Source organism: Pyrgilauda ruficollis, unplaced genomic scaffold, assembly GCF_017590135.1.
Source record: "Pyrgilauda ruficollis isolate IOZ18807 unplaced genomic scaffold, ASM1759013v1 scaffold5, whole genome shotgun sequence".
NCBI classification, from domain to species: Eukaryota; Metazoa; Chordata; class Aves; order Passeriformes; family Passeridae; genus Pyrgilauda; species Pyrgilauda ruficollis.
In genome coordinates, this window is record NW_024526599.1 from 15,890,921 (window position 1) to 15,907,120 (window position 16,200).

General features: G+C 35.9%; 1 protein-coding gene across 13 annotated transcripts in view; it reads right to left on the reverse strand.

The window, feature by feature from the left end:
• SORBS2 (sorbin and SH3 domain containing 2) overlaps positions 1 to 16,200 on the reverse strand; it is a 144,881-nt gene that overhangs the window by 13,813 nt on the left and 114,868 nt on the right. For 10 of the 13 annotated variants that reach the window (XM_041479779.1, XM_041479784.1, XM_041479783.1 and 7 more), the window contains 7 exons: positions 15,624 to 15,811; positions 11,798 to 13,357; positions 9,030 to 9,118; positions 6,624 to 6,670; positions 5,219 to 5,333; positions 4,992 to 5,120; positions 3,031 to 3,234 (listed from right to left, as the gene is read on the reverse strand). In XM_041479779.1, the coding sequence (XP_041335713.1) occupies positions 3,031 to 3,234; positions 4,992 to 5,120; positions 5,219 to 5,333; positions 6,624 to 6,670; positions 9,030 to 9,118; positions 11,798 to 13,357; positions 15,624 to 15,811 (2,332 nt within the window). The remainder of the gene's footprint in view (positions 1 to 3,030; positions 3,235 to 4,991; positions 5,121 to 5,218; positions 5,334 to 6,623; positions 6,671 to 9,029; positions 9,119 to 11,797; positions 13,358 to 15,623; positions 15,812 to 16,200) is intronic. The other 3 variants (XM_041479792.1, XM_041479788.1, XM_041479789.1) reach the window with 1 other exon arrangement.

Consider the following 16,200-nt stretch of genomic DNA (forward strand, 5'->3'; position numbering starts at 1 on the left):
CTGAATCATTACATTCATGAAGGCAACTGCATTTGATCTGCTGAAGTTATGTTACTTATGGTGCTCTGTTAGTGAGCCTGTCACAGGTTATTAAATCATACAATTAATATTAATGAAATTTTCCCAAATCATTATTCTTATTTTGAGAATAGAATTTTCAGAAGTACACTTCAGGTGTCATTAAATAGCTCTTTCTAAGTACAACAACCGAGGTAATTTCCAATTATTAAAATGTTAATACTTCTTACTTTTTCTTAGTACTTCTGATTAAGTGTTTAAGAAACATCTTTAATACATTGCATACTTTTATTAAGGCATGAGCAGCTGCTCAGAATGAATGAATTTGAGAATTCAGAATGAATTTGTTTTTCAAAATTAACCCTATTAGTTCAAAATGAAGTCAACATTTGTGAAAGGTACATTCAGTTCAAACTGGACATAGGCAGTCAACAATGCTTTTAAAATAGTGACAGCACAGTACACAAGAGTATGCTTTGAGTACCGTTACACAATATTGATTGAAGTATCCTTCTGGTAAAAGAAACGTCCTTTTCTAAGAACGAGAGACTGGTGAGTCATACGTACACAGCATCAGTAGATATCCATTGCTTCAGTAAATACTGAAAATGCATTTTTATTACTATAAATCCTCAAAATTAAAATTGAGCAAAAAATATTTTGACCTCATCATTACAACTATCCAAAATAATTAGATGTACACCTCTAAGTTATCTGGACTATTACACACTTATTAATGTAGAAGAGAAAAATAATTTCAGAAGTCTATAAAAATGTTGCAGAATAGGGAGGTTAGTTTACTTACCTTCTGCTTGAGTTTTCTTGAGGCAAACAGCTTTATATTATAGTTAGACCTTTGTTACAGAGTCTTCTGCACCAAAGTAAACAGCATAGACTGATACAATGCAGATTGCTAAAGCAGAGCTAGGCTGTTACAGAAATATCCAGTCTCTTTCCCTCATCATTCCTCTTAAGCAAGGGTCCCTAACCTGTGGTTTTAAGGTCAATAATACTGCTGAGGAGATTTCACCAGTTTTACTTTCCCATGGCTATAAGCTGTGCTAGATCTAAAGATATAGATGGATCAGGCTAAGTCACAGAGAGCAAAACTTGCTTACAACTTGTATTGCTTCTTTATTTTACTGCCATTAGGCCAGAGAAGTTTAGTACAATTGTTCTAGCAACAAGGAGCGATATGTGGTAAAAATCTCCAAAGGAATAGGGAAAGTGGTATCAGAAAGTGTGGTAAACTCTAGAACACTTCCAGGACTGATGAAATTCTTCTAGGTAACCAGGAACAACATGTCTTCTTCATGGTATTGCCATTTCTGAATACAGCTGAATCCAGAAAAAGGATGTGTGTTTAAGAGTCTCAGTGGAAGGTGTTTTTTTTTTTAAACCTGATTATTGAAGAACTATCCTGTGTTAAAAAGAAGGCTTCTACCAATTTCCTTCCCTCATTAATTAATTTAGTAAAAACTAACTTAATAATAGTGGCAGGATACTTTTGTAATATGGTTGTACACGCTCTGAAGCATCACCTGTGCTCAATAAGAGCTATGGAGCTTTGGCAGGATACCTTAGAGAGAAGCCTGCTCTATAGAAAACAGGGAGAGGCATCTCTGGACTAGGGAGCACTTGAGCTGCCTCACAGTCATGACTTGCCTTCAGGACCCTCTGGATTCCTGTAACAATAAGCCCTAGCTTATGCATACCTCAGTTGGCAGCTACAGAATCTGATGTTACTTGAGCAGTTTTGTGGGAATAGAAGAGATAGGATCTAGTTCTCTGTTGTGACACATTCTGGAAAACTAGACAAGACCTGTTTGAGCAACTGTCCCAAACCAACTAATACTTAGTAATAAGAAATATTTTCAGAGGCTACTGTTGCCTATAAATGACTTTTGGTAGCTTTTTGCAACCCCAAAGTAGTTGGTAAATGTGGAACTTATTTCAAAGTTGAAGCATGTGGATGACCACCAAGTATGGAAGTAGACAGAAGTACAAAAGAGGACAAACCCAAATGAAACATGAATTAATAGCAGGATAAAGAAGTTTATAATTACACACAAAACCCACTGCCCATGCTGAAGAGATAAACAATAAAGGTAAAGAGGAAGATCTAGAAAAGTTTCGATCTTGAGTGTTCAAAGTAATTGATAACAAGTTAATTCTAAGCACAGTTTGCATGCAGAAACTTCCTTAGTTTCTATCACTACCAAAAATGTTATGCTCCCCGCACAGGTGAGTGCAAAGCCTCACAAGTGAATGATAAACCAGAACACAGGAAACTTTCTGCAGCATCCTGTGGTGTGGTTTGTGGTGGTTATCTAGACTAGGAAGGAGAACAATTCAGAACCTACGATATACATCTGGTGTAAAAAATATACAGCCATAAAGGTCTGAATTCAAGTTCATTGACAAAGTGATGGCAATCATCTCACTCCTAAATGAAATAATACTGTCAAGTTTGTACCACTCCAAAGAATGTACCAACATTCTAGCCTCCTCACAGACTGTGAATGGAAAAGGAGGAAGGTTTTGGTACAGAATCACTGGCTGTTCTCCTTTGCTTCAAAAGGTACAGAACTGGTCTTGGCAAGCTGTGTCCTGCATGCTTATGGAACTGTAGGCTTTTAGGACAGCTGAGTTATGGGAATGTCTTCACATTGTACTATTAGAAGTCTGCTAGAAATACTCTTAACACTCAAATTCTTGCTAAGATATCCAAATATATTTTTCTCTGCTGACTTGACTTTTCTGCCCAAATTTCACCAATCTCTACTAAAGATAATGTAATAGCCAATTAAGAAAAGAGCATAAATCCTGGCATAATATGAGACATACTTGTCTATTAAAATTTTTTTATTAACAACATAGTAATGCAATTCTATCTGTGAACGAAAGAAAATATTGTGTAGTTAATCCTAAGTTATGTATAATGTTAGCAAAATGTTACATGTCCTTCTAAACCCACTCTAGGGTTGGCAGCTAATATCAGAAAATCCTTACCTTAGTTGAACTTAAATGATGTATTCTGTCACTAGAGTAGCTTTGGGGTATTGGAGGGTCAGGATAGTCATCTACACCTTTTGATGGATTCTTTTTGATGACTTCTACATAGGAGACAGGGAAGATGCCTTGTTTGTTGGTTCCTGGTATTTTACCTTCATACCAGTTTTGATCAACTCGCTTAAGAAGAATTACTCTGTCTCCCTGAAATGCATTATGAAAATGAGTTATCAGCACATACATTGAAAGTTAATTTTGTACATAACAGCTATTATTTTAACACACAACAGTATCTTCCCTACAGTGCTGCTTCCCATCAATCTTGAGCATCATCTCCATTTTCCCATTTTTCCTCCCATTGATAACAGCCACGTATAAAACTACCATCCCAGTAAAATGAGAGGTTAGGCATGGACTATAAATGTTGTTCTTTTATCTGAGGGGAATCTCATGTAGTCCTCTCCTCTTGCTTGGAAGATTAACTCTTTTCTTTGGAACATAACGTGTTTTAATTGTTGGCCAAACCACTAGCTAATGCCCCAACTATAGTATACATTGACTGCTATGCCCATTTTTTCTTAAGAGTGATAAAAGTTCAAGAATGAAATCCATGCAAGTGCTTTGTTATCAGTAAAATCTATATGAAGGTAGAAAACTAAAAAGTATGAGTCTGCTGAAAATACGAGAGAAGTAAGGGTTTTTCCTATGTAAAATGGGCAGAATCTCACTGTTCTTAGAGACAGTAGAAATTGAAATGGGAAACATCAACTTTGTATTCATACCTTTTACCTTATGAACTACACCCTTCTTTGGTTTACATGATGTTCTTTTCACCATGTCTTTCTGAAACAAATCCTTGCCTATTAGTTTTGCATTCTTTTGATTTTCTTTAATTTTGTTTCTGTAGTTGATGTGTGGAGTTCACTACAATTGTCTTTAGTGAGATGGAACAAAGGAAAACCAGTGCAAATCAACTTTCCAAACAAACCAAAACTGGGCTGTCAAGATTATAATCACCACAATAAGCATAAAAGCTAATTTTAGAAAGAAATAAGACATTGAATTATCCCCAACTTCTAATTTTTCTAAGTTCCTATTCCTGGGGTTTTTAAGCCTCTCTGACTTTTACAAATTCAAATGAATAAAAAAACACCCATTATTTTCAGTAGTGCTGGATTAGACTGTAGGTCAGCAACAAACATCTCTATCCTTACTTTTTTGTTCAAAAGAAAAACAAACCACTGAAAAGCTTCTATGAATTATAATTCATAAAAAAAAAACAAAACAAAAAAACAAAAAAAAAACAAATGTAAGGGGCACAACTTCCTACTGGATGAGAAGTAACCACTACTTACAAGTAAGTATTTAATATCTGCAATAATAAAGTTTCTCTACAGTATTAATATTTTGGTGTCTAACAAAATATTAGAAATTCAGAAATTAAACAACTACTTTGTTCATGTGCAATTCAGTATAGCCAACAAGATATGCATAGGAAAGGTAATAGAACATTATAAACAAAGAGCTGTTATTAAATAAAATATTTACATTCACAAAAATATCTCTGAGGCTTGTTTTTGGTATCTTTTATGTTCTGTAATTTTCTATTTATTCTGCATTAAAATCCTTAATACAATAATTGCGACAGCCAGGTATAATAATTTTAAAAAAGAATAGATAATTGAAGTGAAAACTCAAAATTTAGCTGGGCAGTTAGCAGATGATTGCATATGCTACTCTGCCACAGTCCAAATTAAAGGCAAAACACATTTACAGTATTTGCAGGTAGCTGAGACAGACTGCAAGCTAACAAGCTATTATGTTAAGATTTTCCTACCATGGCATTGCTTTCTGCATTGCAAATCTTGAATGCAGAGTGCACAAAGCACAGTATTATATTGATTCTGTGTAGCAGGAGACATTATAGTGGTATTTTGATGGAAGATAGTTCTCAACTGTACCTTTCTAAGTGATAACTCCACATTTGTGTCTGCACTGAAATTATATTTGGCAACAGCTTCTCCAATCTCTCCAATCTGTGCAGGGGGAGGTGGCCTGGCAGGCTGTGCTTTTTCTGGGGGAGAAAGTTTCTAGGGAAAAAGAAAAACCAGAATGATTTTCATCATTCTCATGTGGTTTGTGGACCTATCACCCAAATTAATTAAAGGAATTAAAACAAAGAACAAACCTCAACATAAGAAATTGGGAATATTCCAACTCTTCCATGGTGCTCACCCTCATACCAGTTTTGATCAATTTTCCTGAGGATATAGACAGTATCTCCTTTCTTAAAGGACAGCTCTCTGTAACAAATTTATTTATATCAGATGTTTATAGCTTTACATTTAACTCTCCTCGCTGCATGGTTCCTGAGATTTTACAGTTTGGAACTGAAACAGAATGTAACAACTAAACATTTGAAGAAAAAGTGTCACAGCTGTGGTACATTTATCAGTTGATCATAACATAGAAAATCAAATAACTTGCAGTTATGAATGCCATGCAGTATCTATAGGTTACAAAGGCCTGTCTTACATTGTGATTCCAAAGAAGCATTGCTAGTTACCACCAGAGAACTTAATATGATGTGTGCATGCAACTGTGATGTCTTTTGGACCACCTGTTTAAGTACTGCTTTTATGACAGAGGGATACTTGGTGTGTTCTTTATGAATTCAGTATGGAAACCACAGAGTGTATTCCACGTCTTCATGGCTTATCACTACCTTTCTGCAGCATAACAGCTTGGTGTGCTTCTGCTCTACACGTTTTCTTTTTCATAACAGCTATTCAGAAGCATGAAGGACACAGGATTATGTTCTCACCATCTCTCAGTATCAGAGACTGTGAGTTGTTAAAGTTTGGATACCAAAAAAGGGACTTTTTAACATCATTAAGAATCTTTTCAGATCCTGGCTTGGGAGATCTTTGCTCTATCATCCATTTGGTTTTTCAAGAGCTAATGTGCTGCTCTGGTAATTTCAGTTGTGAGTTTTGTCCTGACACAGCTAATGTAATTCTAGTGTCAATGTTTGGTATCTAAAGATTGTTTAAATGTCTTGAATCATTGGAAAAATGGTAGAAATGAATTGGTGATATTTTACTTTGACTGTCTCATATCCTAAATCAATGGTTCCCAATCTTTTGTTATGGACCACTGCTTTTTCTGTTGGTATGTGGCATGTCACATCCTGCAGAAAACCTGTGTATGTTAAGACAGACAGGAAGAGGCTGAAGCATTATACAGACTTTGATAAACTCATTATCTATGACAGTAGTTTAAGCAATTTACCCTCTGTCACCTAAATGTAATTCACAATAAACAAAGAGCATTCAGTGTGTGTCCTTCACAACCTGTGCTCTAGAAGGCTGAAGATGCACAGCTGTTCATGTGTTCAAACAGACACAATGGAGATATAATAATTTAATTTTGTTACAAAGTAACTTCTCACACAGTTTGCTTGTGCAGTGACAGCGAGCAGGGTCCTCCTGTCCATGGCACTTGCTGTTGAAACTGGCTCGAACACCACTTAAGTGGTAGAAAGAGTTTGCTTGAATTATGAATTCTTGAATGAACAAAAGTCTAGTACTTACTTAGAAGTTTGAGCTTTAAAGTCATATACAGCTCTAGCTGGCAGTTTCTGAAAAACAGGTGAAGTGATTAATACATTCAGGTAGTATTACTATATGATAAATGTGTTTCAATTTTTAAAAGATGTCCAAGATCCAAAAAGAAAAGGATGAGCTATTCAGTGGTTCTTGAAGAAATAGGCAATAAAATATATGTATTTCTTTTTTAAGGCAGTTAGGTGTTTGGGACTTAGTGTTCTAAAACCAGAAATAGCTAAATTTTAATGCAGACTGCTTTGCAACTTGATGTTTAAGAGAAGTACCAAAGTAAATAAAAAAGTTAACTATGTCAATGTGACTTTTAAGCAACTAGATCTCTAGGTGCAACATAAATACGCATACTAAATATTCTGTAGTATTTTAGATGCCTTTAATGTGAACTTGTTTTCTGTAGGCTAATTTCAATTGCAATGATGCATTACATTTATATATATATCTACATCTCCTCTGACAGCTGGAAATGGTTGGAATATTTTTAATTTCTATAATTACATTCATAGTTTTAAGAAAGCACAGGACTGGAGGTGATCTGAGTCATCTGTGCAGCTCTCTTGCTATCACAGGCAATCACATGATAACATTTCTTTCATACATTTATCAAGTTCTGTCACCAAGAGCATGTAAGCTCAATAGGACTGTCTGCATCTGACAAGCAGCCAGCACCAGATACTTCAGAGGAAGTGAAAGGCAGAACCACATGAGGGCATTTGTTAAAGTGACTTAGTCTTGCTCTGCAAGTACTCGCACAGACAAGATCACCCCATTCTAATAAATGCCTCTCTAGGATGTACTAGTGACTAGAATGAGCTGATTATGCTATTTCTGAGAGATACTATTTGTCATGATGTAAAGGTGCACATCTTTTTATGACAGGAATAAAAAGGGACACTTGTAAATTTCAAATTTTACCTTTATTCCAGGCCAGGTGTTCTTGACTTGGTTCTCTCTCTTCTTGTCATTTTAAGACTAGCAAACAGAGCACACCTACAGAACTGTCTTCACTAAAATAAGAAGTCCCTGAAGTTTATAGGGATCCTGTCAACTTGAATTTTGCCATACTAATACAATTTTCCATTACAGATCTCCTTCAAATAGGATAGCCTAAATTTAAAAGCATTTTTCTGTTCCTTGCTCTTATTAAAAACAGTCTTTTAGACAGGAGGGGATATTCATATCAACATATGATTCATATCAACTGTAGCTAAGCCCTATTCAGTCTTTCCTGATTTTGGTACAGCTGGTATTGTAACTATTAAAGCAAATAACAGAAAAAGTCGATATTAAAAGAACAGTGGAGCTGTTTAAATACAAAATACTTGAAAATGTACAAAACATGCCTTTCCTCTTTAACATTTTTAAACCTTTTAAAGTGATCTTAAAAATGGCTTGTAATTTAAGTATTTTATGTATTTTCAAGTTGAAAGATGACTTTCCATGTCACAAGATTCTTTAAAAGAAACATACAATATGGCTCCTATGGAACTATGGAACTCCTACAGAACAATATGGCTATGGAACTTTTTTAGCCTGTATTTTGTAATGAGAAATCTTTTTTTAAAAAATCAGACTTTTAATCAAATTGCAGCAATATAAGCACACCAGTGGGGTATAAATGGTTCTGAATTCAGTTCTAACCATACCACCATTTATCAAGGTATATAGCCCAGAGCAAAATCTTCTATATTAGCAATTAAAATATAGTAATCTTTTACGTTATTTGGAGAGCATTTATAGTTCTAGATCTATAAGCATTCTTAAGATACAGAATAATATACTTTATTTTTCAATATGTACTTTTCAGTGGTGCTTTGTGTTACTTTAAAGGTGGTATGCCTGCTTTCACTTCCTCTTCCAAAACATTACTGCAAGTAATCAGTACCTAATTACAATCACCAACTGCTACAGATGTTAGAGACTCCTCTTAGGATAACTGGTTTTTCTAATCCACTAACAGCAGTGGTTTGTTTTCCAAACAAAAAAATGGTGAAATATAGATGTTTTGTATCAGTTTTGAAACTAAGGTAGTTTCTTTGTGTAATACTTTGGGTTTTTGAACAGCCTTTCCCCAGTCAAATCTGTTATTTTTCCGTGTTCCAAACACACACTCCAATCAGCTTTGACAGAGCTGATCAATAAATACTGAATTTATGTCCATGTCTATTTAATAATGAACAGAAGAATACAGCTTATCTTACAAAGCCTGATATTATTTCAATTTCTTGAAGTACCAATCTCCTTAATGAAAAAGGAAGATGCTGTTCCTTTGATCTCCATCATTATATTGTCTTAAAACCAAGACAAATCTTGTCTCAAATATGTTACCAATTTTCCATATGAGTATTGCTGTGTTATTTATTGTTGTTTCACTACCTCTTTGTCTGCAGTTCCTCTTCTCTCCCTTGGAGTACATCGTCCCACATCAGTGAAAGCAGAAGAATAGCTTCCAGGAGACTCCTGGTCTACTGAAAACATAAATTATGTGAAACTATGATAAACAAAATCATTCGAATCTGTGATGCTGCTTGCTTTCATTTAGGGGGTTGAAAAGATATTGAAACCTATTATTTTACATTTAATAGAAAGAAAAGCATGTGGCATGAAGGTTAAGAGCACCTTTAAAGGAAAAAAAAAACCCTAACTTTAAGCAAAGGCTAAGGCTGTCCTCTGATCCAGAGCAGAAGGAACTCTATGATTGAGGATCAAGAGTGTATTTATGCCTCACTGTGGAAAAGGCTGCTCCCCAGCTGGGCCAAGGGGAAGACATGACAGCAGTACTCAGACTCCATCAGGTTGCATGATGTTGTTTTGGAATGCCAGCAATGTAAACACATAAGTACATGCACAACACATGATTCAACATGCTTCAATGAGAAAATGTGAAGAAACATTGTTTCCTCCTAAGTGATCTAAGATGCATTTCTACTTTACCAGGGGCACATGTTAGGCAGCACAAGGAAATTTAAAAGGATGTTACTTGATAAAAACAACTCTGTTTTAAGAGATGGAATACAAATAATATTACTCACCAATCTATGTGGCAGACTTTTCTAAAGCACAGTTTACCAATGTTTATTACAGGATGGTGAATATTTTCTCATGTTTTATAACATGATAAGGATAAAATCAAAACCTTATACACTCTATAGCTCTGCAAGTTGCAAATGTGAAATGAAAATAGAACTATTTAATGAACTGCCTCTTAACTTCTGAGAAGTACTGTTTTAGTCTCCTACTACGACAGTGGTACTTTCTAGTGGAAACATGATTTATATTTGTCTTCCTTTGACTTCATTCCCACAATCTGTCATACATTTCTAAAGAAATACAAGTGGAACAAAGAAAAGAACTGAAAGCATTTCATCCATTCTAATTGGTTATTGGCTAAGCCATGAAAACTTGTGGCTTTTGATAAATAAAATGGAGATAAAGAGATAATTTTATTATTTATGCCATTAGTTGTAAGCATGTCATTCCCAGTAAGTATATCATAGCCCTAGTTCTGGACAGCTTTTTTTGATATGGCATGTGTTCCTGAATGAGGATGTACACCTACTGCATAAACCTAAAGATACAATGAATGACTCCAAACACATCTATTTTTTTAAATTAAATTTCTAGCAGTAAGAGAAGGATATTGGAAATGAGTGAAAATGCAGAAGCTTTAGGACAAAAAAATCTTTTATCTACAGCTCCTTATGCAGTCAATACTGGTAGCTTTCAGTCATCTGCTATGACCTTCAGGTCTCTGTGTGGCTATAAGAGATGCACACACATCCAACAAAACATGAAAACTTGATTAGAAGTAGAGCTCAGCCATGACTGGTGCTGATGGAAACTAATGGAATATTCTGCTTTACTCATTCTCCACGCTACTTTAGGGATATTAATGTTGACAGAGTGTATTGCTTTCCTCATGCCAGGCTCCTTCATAGCTGCAAAAGCTATAAGAAATCCACATTTACTCTACACTACGGATTTCCTTATTTTCACAGACTGGAAAATTCTTATTTAGCAACTACAATATGTGAAGAACACATTTTTCAACAACTTCAGTCTGATCATGTAGTACTGTCTGCCAGGGTTAATTATGATCAGGTTTCGAGTATGACTAATTCAATTCTGAACTGCATTTTATAGCTGTTTTTTTACCAGATTTTCTATTCTAAATATGCCTATTACAACTAGTTAAGAAAAGATGGTAATAGCTTCAATTCTGATTTCTCTTGAAATACATGTGCTTCTTGCAAAAGTTACACAAAAATATGTGAGAATAAGGATAAGATGGGTCTGATCAAGTATTGCATAAATTTTATATTAAAGATATTCTCTCTTACATCCATTTGGGATTTCAAGAATATATTTTAACTATTTTTTTCTTTTTTTGATTAAAAGAAAAGAAAAATCGAAAAAACGAGGCAGAAAAACAACTCAAAGCAGTAACTTTAAAAACAGATTGGTCATACTTACCCTGTCAATTTCATTCAAGTTTTGATTATTGAGAAATTCCCTTCTATAAAGACAGGAAATTTCTCAAAATTTCATAGACATTTTGAAATTCTATGGAAAAAATTAGTTTTGCTGCCACAGAAATTGGAAGTTATTCGAACAGTGGAAATGGAAACTTCCTAAGATGACTGTAACATCTATTCACAAAAAGTAACAAAAAGCAGTGGATTCATAAGAAAACAGAATCGACTTTCTGTGGTACTGGCAGAATTAACAGCATTTTTACTGTTACTTACATTTAACAAAATTATATAGTAAAATACATTTTAGATGCACATTCTTTCTTTCTTAGTGATAAAGAAAGGGTTATCTGCATATTGTTTTCAGTTTGACCAGCATCTTATGATGCATGAATTCACTGCTTAATAACTTAATTATAATTTTTAGAACTAATTTAGTTTCAATTAGTTGAAATGCACTGTTACTTCAGTTGTCCTGATTACTGTATTTTGTGAATAGACAGCAAATTTATCTATCCGCAACACCTATGTGAAAATGATGTCCTTCACTAAGAATTTTGTGGGATGAAAGCTTCTTATAGACAATACAAAGTGGAATGAGAAAGGGTGGGAAACACAGGGAGTAAGGTTGGATAAGTCAATCACAAGGATAGAGGAAGAAAGTTAATCCACCTTGGAAACACAGTGCACTATCATTGTTGTTAGTTGCATCCATGTCTGGAAAAGAGGCACTAAGAGGTAATCTTCCACAATCATTCTGGTACAGTGGACAATGGATAGCACCATCTTGAGGCAGTGGATGAAAAGGCTGGTGCGTGGGACTCTTTTTCAGAGCTTTAAGAGATGAATTCCTTTCTGGAATGTCTGGAAGCAGCTCAGTAATAAGTCTGTGTAATATACTGTTGTCGGGTAAGCTTCCCCGCCTTTTTTCAGCTTTGATTTGGTCACAGATGTCTTTAAGTGCAGAATCTAGTGCTTCAAACACAGATGACTTGCATTTTTTCTTTTCAGTTTGTTTTTTAGGAGCTGCACTTTTTTTCCTCCGGAAAGGCACTGGACTGACGAGGAATGCTATCTTAGACAGGCCGGATTCTGCTTCCTGTCTCCTTGGATCTTCAGTGGTTTCTTGCTTAGCCCTTTCATGTTTTAGCATGGTGGTGAACCGGGTGTAGGATGCTGGGCATCGCCCTTTGCAGGAGCTGATGAGATGCCTGTGGTGGTGGTGGTGGTGGTGGTGGTGATGGCCTGATCCATAAAAGCTTTCAGATGAAGTGAAGGAAAAGTGATCAAAGTCACTTTCACTACAAAAGGATGAACCCTCTATCTGGATAAAGTCACTGAGATCAGAAACCACTCCGTCTTGATCGCTGTCTGAAAAATCTATATGTGATCGTTGTGGCTCATCACTGGTCACTTCAATATGAATTGGCACCAGGGTTTTAGACTTGTAGCTCCGTTGTACCTGAGAGGGATGTCTGACTGGAGTTTCTTCTTCCAGCAGGGATTCGATAGAAAATCGCCTCTTTGGACACAAGCCATTTTTAGGAGGCTCCAATGTAACAGTTGACAACATGTCATCACCAAGGTTCGGCATTGATTTTGACTTCTGAATTAACTTTTCAAATTCAGATATTCTGGTTGGCACCATGTCTCTGGGCACCTCCTCAGTAGAAGACTCTCTCCAGCCTTGAAGTATACCTTTGTGCTGCTCTTTTTCATATTGCAGTATTCTGGACTTGACAGAACAAATCACCTCAGAATTCATCAAGTCCTTGCGATTGATGCGGTGCATCTTTTTGTACATCTTCAGGAAACCTGGAGCATCATGTGCAGATCTATGACGAACTCTTGACCTACCACTACCACGGCCCTCAACGTATGGGGAGTTCCAGTTCATTGAGCAAATTTCTTTGGAGTCCTCCTCACACAACAGAGAGCCCATGCTCTCAGCCTTGGCCTGTGCATCGGGATAGCTATCGTGATCATCTGTCAACAGGTCATCACAGCTACGAGATTTCCTCTTTGGAGAAGCAGCTTCCTCTGTGCTACTCCAGACTTCTGCATTTTGCCGAGTCATTTGCCAGCCATTCTTGTAGCTGGTTGCCCTTCTTGAATCATTTGGAACAGCTAAATGTTGTCTGTAAGTGCTACAGTAATCTAATTCATTTGAGGTGTTGTGGTTGTGCACTGAGTAACTTAAAAGGGATGGATATACTTTGCTAATATCCCCACCTTTATAATCCATAGAGCAGCATGGTAAAAAAGAGACATTGCCAGAAATTAAAAGATTCAGAAAGTTGGAGTCAGCATCAGTAAGTTTTAGAAAAACTAGAAAAGAGAGAGCAATTAGTGCATCTATCAGCTTAGGTGAGTACATAGTTTGTTACAGCCTAGGACTGCAGAGCTAATTATTAAGTTATTTTCCAGGTGCAAAAATGCACTCATGATAATTTGAACAACAAAAGAATTCCTTATTAATTATGGAGATCTTATCTCCTCTACAATCCCTGCCATCCAAGCAATATAAGAAACCAGGCATTAATTGGGGATTAACTGGGATTTTTAAGCAGGTCAACAGACAACAGAAACTGCAAAGGATTTAAAGATGAAGCCACACAACAAATCTAGACCTCAGCATAATACTGACTTTTCCAACTGGGCATTCTGACCAAGATGTTTATGATTTTTAACCTGTATAATGCCCAGAGTTCACAGCATCCACATATTCTAAGATAGTTAAAATAAAGATAAATTTTTGGAAAATAGGATCAAAATAGGAAATAGGTCAAATAGGAAATTTCTCCAAGTCATTCACAGGTAGCCTGCTCCTTCCCTCTGTGATAGCACTGAAGGGAGCAGTGTTTTGTACAGCTTATGCAGGGCAGAATAAGGCAGTTCAAGAAATGTTATATAAGTGTAAAGGAAGGTGTATCAGTTTACTGAATCTAATCACAATGTAGAAGTAAAAATAACCCTTAGATTCACTTCCATAACAAAGGCCTGATTTTTCAAGCTTTAAGACGTATTTCTATGTGCATGGTAGATCTAGAAGGCATTATGAGACAAATCTGGAACGGTGGTCTTTCATAATTGTACTGAACTTTCAAAAATAGCCTCAAGTGGCAACATTCAGTTCAGGAAGGATGCTTCAAACAGCTCCATCTGCTTTCTAAAAAAAATGGAATCTAGATCTGAAACTGAAACACTTGAGTTCAAAATTCATGGTGATCAAACAGTTCATAATGTGCCTCTTCTTTAACAAATTGGTTAATTTCAAGAAAAATTAACATTCTACGGAGTTATAATGCTGGAAGAGAACAGTGTCACCTTCTGAAAACTAACTGGCTGTAGAAGATATTCTTAATGGAAGGATTTTCAAACACAGGAAGTGTTGAAGTCATGCTTAGTACTTGTTATTGGTGGTGGAGTCAAAGGCACAAACAGGCAAGTGGAATCTATTAACTTTTTACTGCCTGGCCTGGTAAGCCAAAAGGATGAGTTATTCCACTTTTAAATTACTGCTATAACAGTTCAAATGTTTCAAATGTTTAAAATACGTTTGCTTTTCAACCACCTCACTCTTAATGTTCCTCACTGCTTTTCTTTGACACCTTCTGTTGCAGTCTGGGTATTATGTTCTTTTCACTGAGAATTTACTTTTACAGAGGTTTACTGATAGCTACAAAATAGAGCAATTAAGAGAATAATACAAATAATGATTTGAACAGAAGGAGACATATTATATTCAGTATTATTCTATACATTACTTCCATTTTATGTTTTACTGGAAGCTTTTTTGTCTTTCTAGAAAAACCCATCCAAACCTCCAAACTCAAATGAACAACTGACTCTGTGATCTCTTTCCTGGAGAGATGTGGAAAACAGTAATAGGATGGTGAGTTACTTGCCAAAACCAAGCTAATTAGATTGCATCAGCTGTACTAAATACTTCCAAGGATTTAGAAAGTAAAAAATCAGACTATGGATGCTTTCTTGATTAAATCAGGTCCTGATAACTATGGATATTTTCTTGATTACATTAGGTCCTGATAACTGACAGCTAAGACATCAGCTATGGATTTAAAAGGTCTACTATCCTGTCCACACATCTTTAATCTTACACATTATTTGTCTCAATTTACTTTCTCAATATAACAAAACTAGTTTTAAAATCACAATAATCTAGTAAGAGAGTAGTAGAATTAATAAAAATATTAGGATTTATATATTGTGCTAGAATTCATAGTCTTCTTTTAGTCCATTCTCTTTTGTTAGAACAAGCAGTTGAAACTGGAAAATCCTTGTTACAAATCCAGCTTTCCAGCTTAAAATTACACCTGTAAGAATACACAAGTCAGCCTTTCATGAAAGGCCAAATCTGTTGCTTCACATCACATCCCCTGGGGACAGGCACTGAGCGACAGCAGGCAGCTGCTACCAACATATAGTACAACACATCATCAGTAGTTTTCTGCTAACTATTATGGTGTCCTCTTACCTTTAGCTCGTGATGGAGAAGAAGGAGATGAGCTAGTTAAAGGCTTCCTAAGGGTGGAACATGAGCCCTGTGTGTCTGTACGGCCCAGGTTAGGTCTGTTGGCGTTCTGATCGCTGGGTGCCCTCTGGTGACTTACAGTAGGCTCTGACTTCCTTCGCTTTCTGTAGTCACTCGCAGTACTTGCAGAACTACAGGAAAAAGCAGTATCAGTAGCAGTCTGACTGAGACCAGAATCCAGGAATTTAAGAAGTAAGGTTGTAATTATATTATTGGTTTATAGATTACAAAATGCAAAATAAATACATGAAAAACACATAAAGGGAAGAAGCACTGGTCTCACACATCTTACAGCCCATTTCCCAGTGAAAAGATTAATTTGTTCTTGACCCGATTGTTTTAAAGTTGTACACTACAGTACTATGCCATTTTCTTTGAAATAAATGCATCGAGTTCATTTAGACTATTTTTTGGAACTGGAGTTTAGGTGCAAAGATATGAAAAAGACAGAGACTGAGAACAGTCAAGGCATCATGCTTAGGAAAACAGCACTGAATACGCTGCAGGCAGTAAGAGTAAA